Source organism: Idiotropiscis lumnitzeri, chromosome 21, assembly GCF_059441095.1.
Source record: "Idiotropiscis lumnitzeri isolate Australia: NSW breed Sydney's pygmy pipehorse chromosome 21, RoL_Ilum_1.0, whole genome shotgun sequence".
Classification (NCBI taxonomy): domain Eukaryota; kingdom Metazoa; phylum Chordata; class Actinopteri; order Syngnathiformes; family Syngnathidae; genus Idiotropiscis; species Idiotropiscis lumnitzeri.
In genome coordinates, this window is record NC_142411.1 from 2,218,347 (window position 1) to 2,232,758 (window position 14,412).

Genomic DNA, 14,412 nt, shown 5'->3' on the forward strand with positions numbered 1-14,412 from the left:
TGTCGGTGGAATGTTTTCGCAAATATTTAGCGTACGAAGAAAGCTTTTGTTAGATTTTATTCATATATTTAACCTATACATAGTATTTTTTTCCCAATGATTAGTCACTTATTTTGACCTCTTTACAATCCCCCAAATACAAATAATAAATGACAAAAAGGTATTTTCTTGAAATGTGAAGCACAAATGCAGTTTTGCTTTTTGTTGGACAGTATTTGAATTCTACATTCTCTCATAACAAAGGTTGCATTTTATTCTTTTTTTTTTTACTTTATTTAATTATTTATTTTTTTATTTTATTATTATTATTATATTATTTAGAATTGTATTATTATTTTTTTTATTTAACTCTACCAGGAAATGTTTGTTAGTAGTAAACGGCACAACATGGGCGCCTCTTATTGTCTAAATGATCGCATAAATCACTCGGGCCTTTCAGCAATTTCAACTTGCAACAGAAATCCTGGCACGAGTCGCTTCTTGACACAATGTAGCAGTTTTACTTATCAAAAGCAGAATGTCGTGAGTGGCCGCTCATCGAAAAGGAATTCGAATCGTACAAAACGCATCCCAAGATTTAGTACACGAGAGCGTTAAACATTTTGGTTGAAATCGTCGTTCACATTTGATGGCAGTGGTCACTTTGACAAGGTCACATTAGAACGCGAGCTGGCATTGGAGATGCGTGGTTAAATAAAAACGGAAAACGGCTTTTAACCACATTTTTGCATTTTTTTTAAAAATTTATTTTGTTGGCTTTAAAGTGCAAGAATACAAAAAATGCATCTGGACTCGATTAGGAAAGTTTCAGTTTTAGACTTGCCCGCCATGACCCAAAACATAATTCAAAAATATGATGGAACAAAACCTCACAGAACATCCATCCATTATCTGATCCGCTTCGAATGATAACAATAAAACAATACAACTCTGGAAGTTATTAATTGCCCAGGATGCCAAAGGTTGCAGAAAAACCTCCTATTACTGCGTTGTTACCACGTCGGTCGCTGGAAAAGTCCACGTAACCGGGAAGCAGCTTCATCAGCTAATCCAAACAAAAGGTTGGCGGGTGGGTCAGCCTTTGTCAAATATTGTTTTTCAACAAGTGCTGCCTTTCCAAGTGTGATTTTATCGTGATCACCTCAATATACTGGATCAGCACAGCTGCTGGGAAGAAACGAGCCAACATCAAGAACTTTTCTTGCCCAGACTTGGCACGATCAACAACAACAACGCTAGCTCTTGCTATAATTTAACAAAAAATTAGCAAGTAGAAATGAGAACGAAAGGCCAACATTTGAAGCCAAAATAAAAGCGATTCACTACCTTAAAATGATTTTATTGATGACCTTATTTAATTTGTTGGGAGTTTATTATATGATTGATTTCAAGTTTCTTCTCATAATTGCGATCTTAAGATAACGCTGATGACTTGCGATGCACCCGCTGTGCGTAACCTGAAATTGTCAAACATGGAGTCACAACGTTTCCAAAACAATCCTCTCAGACATCTGGACAGTAGCAAGGAAAACGGTGTGTTCCCGTCCTGTCAGCGCTGAAGCGGAGCGTTAGCTTTTCATCCCAAATTGATTTTGCACTTTTTCCATGAAAGGTGATTCATCCTGAGAGATGATGAGAAATGATGCAGTCCAATTTCAACATTTCTAACGCTTGTAAGCTTTTATCGTGACCTCTTTTTGATATTTTACACACTGTGAGCGATGACCCAATCAACCGTTCATTCATATTTCAGCACATTGTGATCCGGGGTCGCATAAGGGGCATCGGCACACTCGCGGAAAAACGTGTCGCGTGTTCCGCACAATTTAAATCAAAAACGGAAAATGAGCCCGAGTTGAAAACGATCATTCGTCATCCTTAAAGGCTTCAGTGGTGAATTTTCTTTGAGGCAGCAAACTCGTGCAGAAAGCCAAACAAAACTGAGCCGTTGTGGATTTCCAGGGAGTGACTTTGGAGCGAAGACAGTCATCGGCCTTTAGGCTTGCGGTCGGCGATGGCAATTGTGATCATTTAAATGGCGGTGGAAAGCAAGATTTACTTACGCACAGCGACAGGGTGACGGATGTGGGACAGACACGAACACAAGCGCTTCCTTTCTGTGGCCGCAAAGGGCTCATCGTGTCTGCAAAAAGAGCGCAAGAGGCAACCATGATAAATCTTGATGACATTTGACTGACTGAAATTCCTGTTTTCTGTTGAGTGGAAAGGGAAAACTCTAAAATCTCTCTCACTGTCCAAATCCTTCTGGAATCTGAACCCAAGTGTGTGTTGAAATGTATCCTCAACTGTGGCGACGGGACACGCTGCCTGATTTTCTTAATGCGGACTGGCCAAAGTCCACCGCCGGGTTAGGAAAGTCCCATCGCAACGGGAGCAATCGGAATATTCTGACGAGGAAGGCTGATGTGAAGCAGCACTCGTATTAATTGACTCGCGGCTAATGTTTCGTGATGTGCTGCTCTGCATCATGTTTTGTGCTCTCGGTGACCTCGGCAGAGGGACTGCTGAGGATGAGGTCACTCACGTGGCGCCCCCACACACACACACACACACACACTCACGTCAGCGTCCTCGGGGGAATTTCAGGAGTTGTTAAACAAGATCATATTCATAACTGGACCGTTTTCCAGCAACCTGCTGCTCCTGTTTGAGATCAGCGCGAGAGCAAACTGATGCAACGACGCTTTGATTTAATCGACCCCCCGTTTTCATTGCATCAGCATGCATAAGCCTCTAGATTTAAAAAAAACAAAAAAAAAGCTCAATGCTCCACATGAACTGAAAGCACCTGAGTGACGAGAAGCGAAATCGGTTGGGCAGGCTTCAGTCTAGTCGTTGCAATTTTTCAGTCGTATAACTTGCAGACATAACAATCCCGCCATCCAAACAGACGGTTGAGAGAATGGAAAGAGAAAGAAACCCACATGGCCCATCTGAACCCAAATAAGAAGACGAATGTCAAATTAGTTAAGACAATGGGAGCGATCCTTTGATGCCTATTAGTCGAAATCCGCTGGCAATATTACATCTGTTTCGGAAAACAGCGTGGAAAATCCCCTGGCCGAATGTGTATTGATCTCTTCAACAAACACGAGCCAACGAGCCGTGCTTCCTGCGGGTTTTGTCATTGTGGAAGACGCCACGTTAGTCGCTTAAAAGAATTAACCTTCAATCTAACTTCATTTTTTTTGTTGTTGTTGTGACCCACACATCTTTTCCGTGCTGACTAAGGCTCCCGTCGCGTTTCCATGTGGACATGTGTTTGGATAGACAATGAAACATAGCAGAGCGTTTTTGAAAGATTTGCTCTTTGGAGCATGATCTCATTGAGTCTGTGGAGTGGAAGCCAGCAGAGAGCAAGCTGTTCACGTTTTGGAAAGTGACCTTGCTTTTGCTTTGACCAGTAAATTGCTTACTCCGTTGGCTTTGGGGGTCAAAGGGTCGTACGGGTTTACTTAAAATACGTGCCACTTTGGAAGCAAAAAATGGTTCGTTGTTATTCCCCAAGAATTATGCTGCGGAACTGAAAACAAATGGACAAGATTTATATTGTTGAAATGAAATGATGAACGTGTGTTACATATTAATTATCCTTTGTAGACGCTTTCTGATTAGCGCTTGTATGGCATTTTCTGATCTTTGTCAGCTCATGCATCCTTGCCTCCAGTGCTTCACTCTTGGCTGACGCGCAGATTCTTTAAGCGTTAGATCATTTCTTTTAAGGGCCAAAATGAAAGCGATGAGTCACATGGAAGCAAACTCAAACTTTGCTAGACCGTCCTATCCCCAACAACATGCAGAATTTTGGGCTGAACTGTTACACTTTTGTACAATATTTACCCATCCATAGTTTTTGCTTTCTTTTTGTACTTAAATGTTTTGGACTTATTTTGAAAGTGTATTGAAAGAGCATAAAACAACTAAGTACAGTAAAGACTAGAAAAACATGCCTGAGACGTATTTAAATAAGGTATTTTGATAACATAGATTTCACTTATTGCGAGGGTGATCTAGAATGTAAGTAAGTAAACATATTTTCCACGTTTTTTTTTTTTAACATATGCCGTCCAAAATTCAATCTCCTTATATCCAATGTTTTATTTTTTTGTTGTTGAGAATAAAGTCATATTTTCCCTTAAGAGAGACTGTTGTTTTGTTTGGACATGATCTCATTCATCTTTGCTAGAAATATTAAAGGTGTGTTACTCCCATCTACTGGCCAAATTTAGATTTGTCTTTTGCCCCTTGACGTCACAAAGTTTTGAACAAATGTTTGCTGTTAGGAGTGATTCCTGGGACCTTTCATCGGTTAGAACATAATTTTGTTCATTGGAGCTGTAATGAAATCAAGTTTTCTCTGTGGACTGCTTAATTTTGCTTGTGTGGGTGGTTACTCTAGAAAACAAAATACAAATAAAATAAACATGAGCAGTTGCATGCAAATGTCTCCGCACAATGCTAAATAGCTGTGGTCCAAATGATACACATAGTTCAAATGGTATAAACAACATCAACTTCAATGCACATTAATGACCAACAATGATTGACAACACTTAATATTGAGACACTTACTTGCTGTTTTGTGATACTAACAAGGTCACAGAATGCCTTAAACTTGTAGCTCATATATGGATAATAATCAACTAGTTGACTCCTGCTGCATTTAAATTATTGAATGACGTTGGGCCTCCGCAGCAGTTAGATAGAGGAAGAGTTGCATGCAAAGGCAGGAAGTATGGCAGAATGACTCTGGCAAGTATTTTGACACTCGAGCACACACAAGATGCTTAAGTGCTTCGTAATGAGGTTGAGCTTGCTGGTGGTTCCTCTCATCGCAGGTAAGACGTGTATGTGTGTGTGTATACATATGTATATATACATACGTGTGTATATATATATATTAATTAATGAAGTGCCATTGACCCCATCGCACCCAACTTTTTCTTGCAGGCATCAATGGTGACAGTGACAGGGTCAGTTTTGCGCTCACGTTTCCATGCGCCAGTTCCGTGTGCTATCACATTTGGAGATTTACTCCGAAAACGGAGAGCGTCGACGTTGTGATCGTAACTAACGGAGAAATGATGCAATCCACACCAGTTGACAACCAGGACCTTAAATGCACCAAGAAGCTCCGTTTGACGGAAGACAACATTGGACTTCATTACTGCAGAATAACTGATGATGCCTTTACACCTCAAAAAGGTCAGTTAAAAAAATAAAATGTGCAACATGACTCGCATCGAGAACAACGGAATGGCCTTCCTTTGTGGTTTCTTTAGAAGTTCCCGAGTTCAAAGTGGCGCCGGGCTTTGACATATCTTTCCAGTGCACCCTGCTGTCCTTCGTGACGCTGGGCCGTTGCTCCAGAGTCCGTTTGACGTGGGTGGACCGCACTGGCCAGGAGGTCCGCGGGGACGACCTGAGCTATCGCATATTGCGAAATTCAGCGTGTGACGTCACCTTGACTGTCACCTTGCAAGCTCCCAGGAGAGAAGAGTTCAGATGCCAGGCGAGTGTGCAACGAAACTTCTGGACTTCGGTGGAGATGCGAGTCCAAGTACCAGGTGTGAACCAAATACTAATGGACTTATCATTTTCAAACTAAAAATAAAACCACCTTTTTGCCTTTATAGTTCCCAAGGGGATGGGAAAGGGAAGAGGAGACTTCGATTTAGAAGAAGCAGAACCTCAGGGTAAGCAATTAAGTCCACTGAGCTTTAAAAATGATTTCTTATGCCAAAGAAGTCCTCTTATTGTCATGTTTCTAGGCGATAGCCACTACGAAGTCGGCGTGGTGATGGCCGTGTTGGCGTGCGCCACGCTGAGCGCCTTGGCTGCCATGTTTGTCGTCATCAGGCGACGAAAGGCAGCAAGTGAGTCGTGACTGGGGATTTATTATTTATTTTTATTGAAGAATTAACAAAAAATTAACAGTTCATTATTGTTATTTTTTTCAAATTTGGATCATGTTAATGTTTTTCCAGCAAGTTTGTTTTTATTTTTGAGAAAAATGCTTTGTTTTAATTAGTTTTAGCATTATTTTTTTTAATACATAGTATTTGTCGAGTGCAAAGATAAAAATAAAGGTCACTAAGAATTGATGTAAATTAGCATGTATTTTTTTTAAAAAAATATTATAGTAGGTCCGAACATGGAAGAAAAATGTGCCAACATGACACAAAAGCCTTTTTTACATTTTTGTATGACATTCTGCAAATGATCATTTCAGACTTGCCTGAAGCCTCCTGTCCCGCAACCGTTCACAACCATGTAAGTTAACACTTTCATGTGGCTTCATGAGGGAACACAATAACAACGTTTTGTGTCTCCACAGGTGGCGGATGACGTCATTTATGCGGATGTCGTCCTCCCCGTTGGCGCAGAAAGCGTGTCTTTCTCCCAGGGCCAAGATACGGAATATGCCTGCATTCGCTAGTGGTAGACCTTCATGCGTGTTCATGTCCATATAGTAGAATTATTATACTTTTAATTAATAAGGATTTCTAAGTGTTAGAATGTACAGATGTGACAGCTGAGCTTAAGTATTTGTATCTTATGGATTTGACTAGTCTACCTCAATAAATACCACTTCCTCTTTTTTGTCATGAAACAAGAAAAGAATGAGTTCCTGATTTCCTCTTTTCGCCTCTGAGTACAGGATGGTGAACATTCTGTTCTTGATTTTTACTATTTTTTTGTTTGAGATGGATTTTTTTTTCCCCAGACATGTAAAAAAAAATCTTGTAAAATTAAAATTGAGCCTTAAAATACCCATTACGAGGGCACATGGTTTTCTTTAAAGGAAACAAGATTAAAAAATGATTCAAACGTTTTTTTTCCTTGGCTTTAAGCTTCAGCTTGCGTTTGTATACACACACACACACACACACACACGCGAGGTCACACCTGCACACCCATACACGCATACACTGTAACACACAGTCTCAGCAGGCGAGAGACTGCCGGAGCCGGTCCCAGCGTTGCTCTATTTGCATTTTAAATACTTTTTTAGTCAGCCCACTCCTGAGCTGTTCACAGTGCATCTCCACACCTAAGAGGGGTGTGTGTGCGTGTGTGACAGTGAGAGAGAGGTGAATGAGGGGGTTGAAGAGATAAGCAAAGACAGAAATGTTTGGAGAAGGAGAAACATGTCGAATATTAAGTTGACTGCGGCGCCTTTCTTACTTTTTGGTGTTAGCACCACATTCTACAATTGTACATATGTAGGACTTGCGTCATTTTTAGTGTCAAATGTGTAAAAAAAAAAAAAAAAGAATAAAAATTTTACGAGGAGTTTAAAATTTGACTCACCTCATAACAACGAGCCGTTTGACAGATAGTAACAAATTCTTCCAAAAAAAGTCATTCCAAGCTGTTCATTCCACTCCAAGTTGATGTTGACTGGCAAGCTAAACAGTAAAACAAAAAAACAAAACAAAGAGAGTTGTACGTTATGTACTTCAAGGCAGAACATTCCACTAATGGGTTCCATTCGGCTAAAGCGAACAAACAACACAAAATGCCACGGATGGGCTCACACTCACGAACAGCATTTATGGATCACGTAATAATTATTTTTGCACCTAAATTGAAATAAAAAATGTCATTATCATGTTAAAACACTAATACAAAACAAATACATTTTTATTATCTAATGAAAAAAAAAGAAGACTTTTTTCATGCGGCAAAATAAGCATGGTCCCTGTATTCATAGCTAATTAATTGTAATTACCCAAGATAATGTTCAACTATTTTATGGCGATATACATTTAAGTTTATGTCTGACTGGTCGAATTTAGGTAAAAGCATAGAAACTTATTGCGTGTCCTTGTGATATGCATATTGCATGGGCCAACATATAAAAACACACCTTTAAATTTAATAATTGGGTGGGGTGGCCTGGTATTCTAAATAAAACCTTCCTTGGTGGAGGTCACGATGAACTGCTAGAAGGAACACAGTGACTCTTTGAAAACTTCTAACAGATGAGCTCGTCGTGTGCCCTTGCCTTACGCAACCATTTCGTCATCGTCGTTTCAAAACCTTTAACGGGCGTAGAAATTGTACCGCTGCTTTCAACACATGGAAAATCTTACACGTATTATTTATTCACCCATGCACTGTGCGTGTGAGTTAGGTGTGTCACACGATCAGCTGATAAGGTCAAAGCCGCGAAGCCCGTCCGAGCCAGGCACCAGCTTGTCTGATGGGTCAGCGGGGGCCAAATGCTGCTGTCCCCTGCTGTGTGTGTGTGTGTGTGCGTGAGCTGGGGGGTTGTGCGTGGAACAAAAGAGCCTTGATGACTGAAATCCTGCAAAAGACAGAAGACAGGGGAGAGAGAGGGGAGAGGTGTTAAAAAAGCGGAGGCCGAGCTCCACGCCCAGTCTGAACATTTTCCACTCCAATCCACAAACGGGACTCGCGCTTGACCGCGTACAGGCACCAGAAAGCTGAATTCATCTTATCTGGATAAGCACCAAATATTTTGTAACTTCACAGCTACGCACCTCCTGTGCTATTATAAAGTCAGCCGAGGGTGATTGTTACACTTTTGGTCATCAGTTAGGTAATGAATTAATTACTGACTCATGAAACTATAAGCAGGCGGACCTGATGATGGAGCACCTTAAAAAAAAGGATAAATAAAAGCAGGCAGGACCTTGAAACTAAATCAAACTGAATTAAAACAACTCAGCTCAGTCCAACTCAACTAATACCGAGACCATGAAAATAAAATAGGCACGACATAATGGATGAATCATAGTCTGTTAGGATAAATACATTTTAAATTTTATGCTGTGAGCTGGATCATAAGAAATAAAACATTTTTTTGAAACTACAGTTCGCTGGACAAAATCTTGACAAAAGCAGCATTGATGAGCCAAAACACTGAAAACAATCAACTTTGTCCTGGTGAGGAGGACCAAACTGCACCTTAATTCCAAGCCCAGTTGACAAATAACCTTGAACTGTTGACAAAATAACATGTTCCTCAACCTCAAAGTCCCCCACTGGGGCTGCCCTTTTGTTAACACTTCACATTGAAGTTGACCCTGACTGCACCACCGAGGAGGAGGAGGAAAGAGGAAGGAGGAGCACTTTCTTTCCCGATGGACAATTTCCTGAGGAGCTTTCTTGGCTGCTCGTCATTGTCACCTTTTACGCACGCGATGGAGTGAGGGCGAGGCAGCGGGAACAGACTTTTTGGAAGTCCTCCGGGAGAGCCGAGCGACTCTTAGCAAGCAAGCAAGAGTGCTTTTGCGTTTGCCTTCCTCAGCGACTTGAACTCATCACCGCAGGTTAGTTGGTTTTCACGTTGCTCGCGCGCGCCAAATGTCTGTAGTTTGCCACTGTTGCTTTCAAAGCGTTTGAGTGGCGATTTACACATCGGCACATTATTTCTCACGCTTTTTTAAATTGAGTAATAACGGGTGGTCGCAGTTCCTGTTACTACTGCCTTGTATGAGGTTTGCAGCATCTATTTTAAATGCGAGATAACCTAATATGGTGACCATCGTCATTAAAAATAATCGTCCACAAAAACGGAATACGTACGAGAGTCATTAAAGGGGAAATTTATTGTACGCAAGAAAACAGCAATTTAGCTCTTCGTGGGGAACCTGACAATGAACCTCGAACCAAGTTAAATATTGCAGTGAGCGGCTGTGATTGGTCAATCGCCGAAACGAGGAATTCCTGGTTTGCCATGGCGTCATTTGGATGTTTTACCATAATTTCAGCATAGTGGCTGAGTCATGCACTTTATGTGTTTTCTGCCACGATTGACTACCTTCAGTCTCTGTTTTATTTATATAAAAATTTATATATATATATATATATATTACTAAGTTTCGTCACGGGCTGCTCTCGGCATGAGCTGTCGAATCGTAACAATAACCCTCGGAGCGGTGTTATCGGGTGAATTCGCTCGTTTCTGGTAAAGGATTTTATACAACACTGGGCTGCTTTGAAGATTCGCGTGTCTCTACGCCACCAGAACACACTTTGTTTAATTTTAAATGTCTTGAAATTTGGTAAAATGAGGGCCAACCCACCGGGAATCCGACTCCTTCGCGGTAGCATTCGTGGCCGGATGTTGCAAACATGGCGTCGACTGCCGCTCTTTCGTCCGAGTTCTCGCGCGATTCACAGCAAAATAACGCAAGTTTGCGAGTTCTCGCGCGATTCACGGTAAATTGGAACACCGGTGACTCCAAAATGTACCCTTTAAACATATATTTGAACGCAAACAGTGCAACACATTTAAATAAACAATATTTACATTTGTATTTATCCTGCAAAAATAATATTACTGCAGGATTCTTAGCAATTGTGACCAGCTTTTGCCAAAGCAGAAACTTCTTGGTTCTATTCATGTAAATGTTTTTTACTGTATATTTTGATAAAGTAGAGTACTATAGAGAACTGGGAAAAAAAACTGATTAATGATATTACAATTAATGATAAGAAGACATTTTCCTGCTTCTGTGACGTCCGACAGTCATGATTCAGAGGAACGAGGCGGTGCTGTCCATCCTGAGAGAGCTCCAGGAGGCCACGGAGAGCTCGGGTCTGGATGTGCTCATCCTGAAGGCCCTGGAGGTGGACCGGCTCCTGGCTCCTTTCCCGCTGCCCCGTCTGCCCTGCCGGAACTTCCCCGAGTGGGTCGGCGTGGATGACGTCGCCCAAGGCCTGTATCCACGGGACGCCCCAGCGGATCTCCTGCCGTTACGCTGCAAAGGAAAGGGCAACCTGCTGTTTGACGCAGCCAGCATGCTGCTGGTGGGCAACAGTGGTCTGAGCTTGGAGCTACAGGTGAGGGTCCGATTTAAAATTTTCCACGAGGTTCGATGCATTTGATTCTTAGAATGAACCGATGTTCCTTCATAGAAAACATCTAAGGATTTTCTTTTGTTTTTACACGACCAGGTAAGGACAGTTGTCGAAATGGCCCTGTGGAAGAGGTACTACTTGTCTGGGATGATCGACTCCAAGATGATGCTCCAGGCGGTCCGCTTCAGCCTCTGCGCCGAGGAGTCGGAGGCCATGCTCAACCTGTCCGCGAGCATCCTGGAGGCCATCTTCGACGCTGACGTCAAGGCCTCGTGCTTCCCGGACTCGTACGCCAACATGTGGCACGTGTACGCGCTGGCGTCTGTGCTTCAGGTGAACATATATTCCGTCTACCCCATGTTCAACCACAAAATCCGCTCCTACTTCAACCGAGTCATCCGGCCCAGGACTTGGCCCACAGAGTGCGAGCCGCAAACCTTCCACATCATGTGGTCCGGCGAGTTGCAATCGGGGACTTTGTTCCGACCCGATCACTTTGTGGCGCTGGTCCATGTGGGCGATTTTTCTTCGAGTAGTCCCAAGAGCGAGGAGCTCCTCAACCAAGATTCCAAGTTCTCGTACCTAACTCTGAAGGACAAGTACAACATCACGAAGAGGACTTTCTACCGCTGGAAGAGGCAGTCTCAAGAGCACTGTAAGAAGTCCACAGCTCGCTATGAGGCGAAATACTTCCTGCAGGCGTGCTACCTGGAAGGGAAGCTCATCCCGCTGCAACAGTTCAAGGAGTTCTTCCCCGAAATCTCCAGGTCGTCTTACTACAACTGGAAGCAGGAGCTCCTCAAGTCGGGCGGAACCTTCTCCACGTCCTCATCCACGGGGGAGGTAAGTCCCGGCGAGAGCACGGAGCAGGAAGCCTGGTCCTCTCCTGAGCTCAGACAAGACGAGTCGGACCAACAAGACAGCGTGGCCGGCATGTTCGGCCTCAGCATGGGGCCTCTGGATCTGGAGCGGGCTCAGAGTGCGGCCCACATGCAGCAAGCCAAACGCTGCTTGCAGAACTGCATCGCCACCAACGCCTCGTTTCCCTTCAGGCTCTTCAAGCGCAACTTCCCGGGCATCTCCAGGTCCACCTACTACAACTGGAGGAGGGAGGCCATGTTGTTCATTGGAGGCTACAAAGCCAACAGCTCGGACAGCTCCGACGCAGACAAAAGCCAAAGTCCAAAGAGCATCTATCCGGTGATGCGGAACATCGGGGAAGCTGCTTCACGGTCCAAGATCTGCCGGCGTAGGCACAGAAGTTTCCGGCTGGCGTACATGAGTAAGAAACAACTCAGAGACGTGGCCAAGCTGCTGGTCCAGAAGTCCAAATTGTCCCTGAGCAAGTTCAAGCTCAGGTTTCCCACGTTGTCCCTTTGCTTCTACTGGCTGTGGACGAGAGGCAACACAAAGAGGATGGTGAACGAGACGAACGCCCCAAAGGTTGGGGAACCGCCGGACGCCGTCATCGGCATGGCAAACAACCACAAGGCGCTCCCGTCCGCGCAGATCTCTCCGTTCAGCGGCGCTGGCACCGCGCATCCCAAGCGCAACCTGCCGTGCTCGCTGCCGGACACGCAGAGGCTGGCCGTGGACGTGGTGGCTCTGGCCAACTTCAAAGCCAAGGCCAAGCTGTTCCTGCAGACGCGCTTTGAGGAAAAGTCTTTCCCCACGTTCAAGGAGTTCCGTTCCCACTTCCCCTTCACCCCGCGCTCCACCTACTACATGTGGAAGCGGGCTCTGCACCACGGGGTGTCGCTGGTTCACGGCTGAAGCCTCGCACAACACCGCATTTGGAAAATTTGCACGAGTGTGAAACTGTGACCGAGACGCGGGCGTGTTGAAGCCCCGCAGGCCAAAAAGCCGTTTCAAGTTTGGACTCCCTGCAAAGCATCGTACCGGGCACCCTTTACTTTTTAGTGATGTATCCTTTTTGCATATCACGTTGACCGTTTCTATGAGCCAGGGTCTTATTACAGTTTTTTTGAATTCCCATATTTTGTATTCCTATGTTACCAAAGAACACGCTGTGAATGTACCATTTTTATCAAATGCACCCTTGTGTTTATTCACAAGAGCCTTGAATGTAAAAGACCATTTTTTTCCCTACCGCTCATTTTAAGACTACCTATTCCCGGTTGCCTTTCAGAAACTACATTTTTGTAGGTCCAGTGTTACATTTGTACTCACCGAGTGTAAAAATAAAAAGTGCCACAGAGTTGTCGTATGTATTTTCCGTCCGTGGGCAAGGCGCGGTCTGCTGTAAGCCTGTAAAATAAATATTAACAATTTAGTTCCGTTTTAGAGTGGACTACTTTTTTTCATGCAAAACCGGACACGACGGTATCGATGGCTTTAAAACCACTCCGCCTGCAAATGATCATCTTTTAACAAAAGAGCATCAGGGGTTTTGTATGTTTTTTCTTCTTCCGTGCAGCTTATTGTGCTCATGCTAATGAAGGTAATGGTCAAGGGTGGGGAGGCGGCGGGCGGGGGGTCTTAATTGTATGCAAGGGGGGATCAAGGTGGTGGAGATAAGACCCCGAGAGGTTGTGTTTTTGGGAAGGGGGTTCTAGAAGTGGAGAGAACGGCTGGGGGGTGTTGTCTCAGACACTTTGATCAAGTGATACCGCCACTCACTTGTAACGTGTAAAAGTGAACCGCCTGAAGTCAAAATTGGCATCCTCTTTTATCTGATCACATTTATTTCAGGGTCAAAGTGTAACGTGCCACCAATATATTAAATATAGCGTTAAATTCATATTTAAAAATAGGGCATTGTTGTCACGGTCAAGGCTGATATTGCGTTTGTATTGATCTTTGGGATGAGTTGATTACCTGTTTATATGCCAGTATATTTAATAAATAAATTTGACTTTTGGTAAAAAGTGACAAAAGGGGTGAAAATTACTCGTGAATTTCCATATTTTCTGCAGAATATGGCCAAAAAGCTGCTTTTTACCCTAGTGACAAATTCAGTTATTTTTATTAAATTTTTGTTGACGATTGTGCTGTAGTCAAGTTATTAATTAAGTGCAAAATTATATTGCTTTAATCAAGTTCATGCTTTGATTTTTAGGTTTTGAAAGTCAGGAGAAATTTCCAACCAATTGTCATTAATTCATATATTTTACCTCCTTTTTTTTCTCTTTAACAAGCACAGAATATTGTTGCATTTTATCTCCTTTTTTTTGGGAGTAAAGCAACCTTGGCGAGCAGATTTGCACATGTGTTGTGAGCAGTAGACTACATGGTGTGCGATTAATGAGGGGTGGAAGGTCTTGGGAGGATTTAGCATGTGTGTGTTTACAACAACAGAATGTGAATGTTGTTTGTGGATGGAAAAAAAACGCAGTGAGCCTTGATTGGGCTCCTAATTAAAGTCTTGATTGGGGAAAGTGGTCCAAACGTGTGACAACAAAAGAGTCGTTAATCATCTTTTAATCAGCGCAGTCTTGATGTCTTTACATTTAATGATGGGACCACACACGTGTAGCTTCACTTTATGTCCACTAGATGGCAGGAGTGTGCCGGTCATAAATTGGGATGAGCTGA

The 14,412-nt window shown here is 43.1% G+C and overlaps 3 protein-coding genes across 6 annotated transcripts in view; 2 read left to right on the forward strand and 1 right to left on the reverse strand.

Moving 5' to 3' along the window:
• Positions 1–8,288, reverse strand: part of LOC148316410 (otoferlin-like) — a 79,306-nt gene extending 71,018 nt beyond the window's left edge. For 3 of the 4 annotated variants that reach the window (XM_088286440.1, XM_088286444.1, XM_088286439.1), the window contains exons 1-3: positions 8,138–8,288; positions 7,336–7,433; positions 2,064–2,143 (exon numbers count right to left, since the gene is read on the reverse strand). In XM_088286440.1, the coding sequence (XP_088142566.1) occupies positions 2,064–2,143; positions 7,336–7,340 (85 nt within the window). In that variant the 5' untranslated portion in view covers positions 7,341–7,433; positions 8,138–8,288. The remainder of the gene's footprint in view (positions 1–2,063; positions 2,144–7,335; positions 7,434–8,137) is intronic. The other variant, XM_088286441.1, reaches the window with a different exon arrangement.
• Positions 4,759–6,778, forward strand: LOC148316412 (uncharacterized). The gene is made up of 7 exons (XM_088286449.1): positions 4,759–4,859; positions 4,972–5,226; positions 5,304–5,588; positions 5,658–5,717; positions 5,793–5,897; positions 6,254–6,294; positions 6,359–6,778. Exons 1-7 carry the CDS (start codon positions 4,805–4,807, stop codon positions 6,458–6,460), a joined length of 903 nt encoding a protein of 300 aa, XP_088142575.1. The 5' UTR covers positions 4,759–4,804; the 3' UTR covers positions 6,461–6,778.
• Positions 8,289–9,146: 858 nt separating the features above from the next.
• Positions 9,147–13,063, forward strand: vrtn (vertebrae development associated). The gene is made up of 3 exons (XM_088286447.1): positions 9,147–9,323; positions 10,526–10,839; positions 10,954–13,063. Exons 2-3 carry the CDS (start codon positions 10,528–10,530, stop codon positions 12,628–12,630), a joined length of 1,989 nt encoding a protein of 662 aa, XP_088142573.1. The 5' UTR covers positions 9,147–9,323; positions 10,526–10,527; the 3' UTR covers positions 12,631–13,063.
• The last annotated feature ends 1,349 nt before the right edge of the window (positions 13,064–14,412 follow it).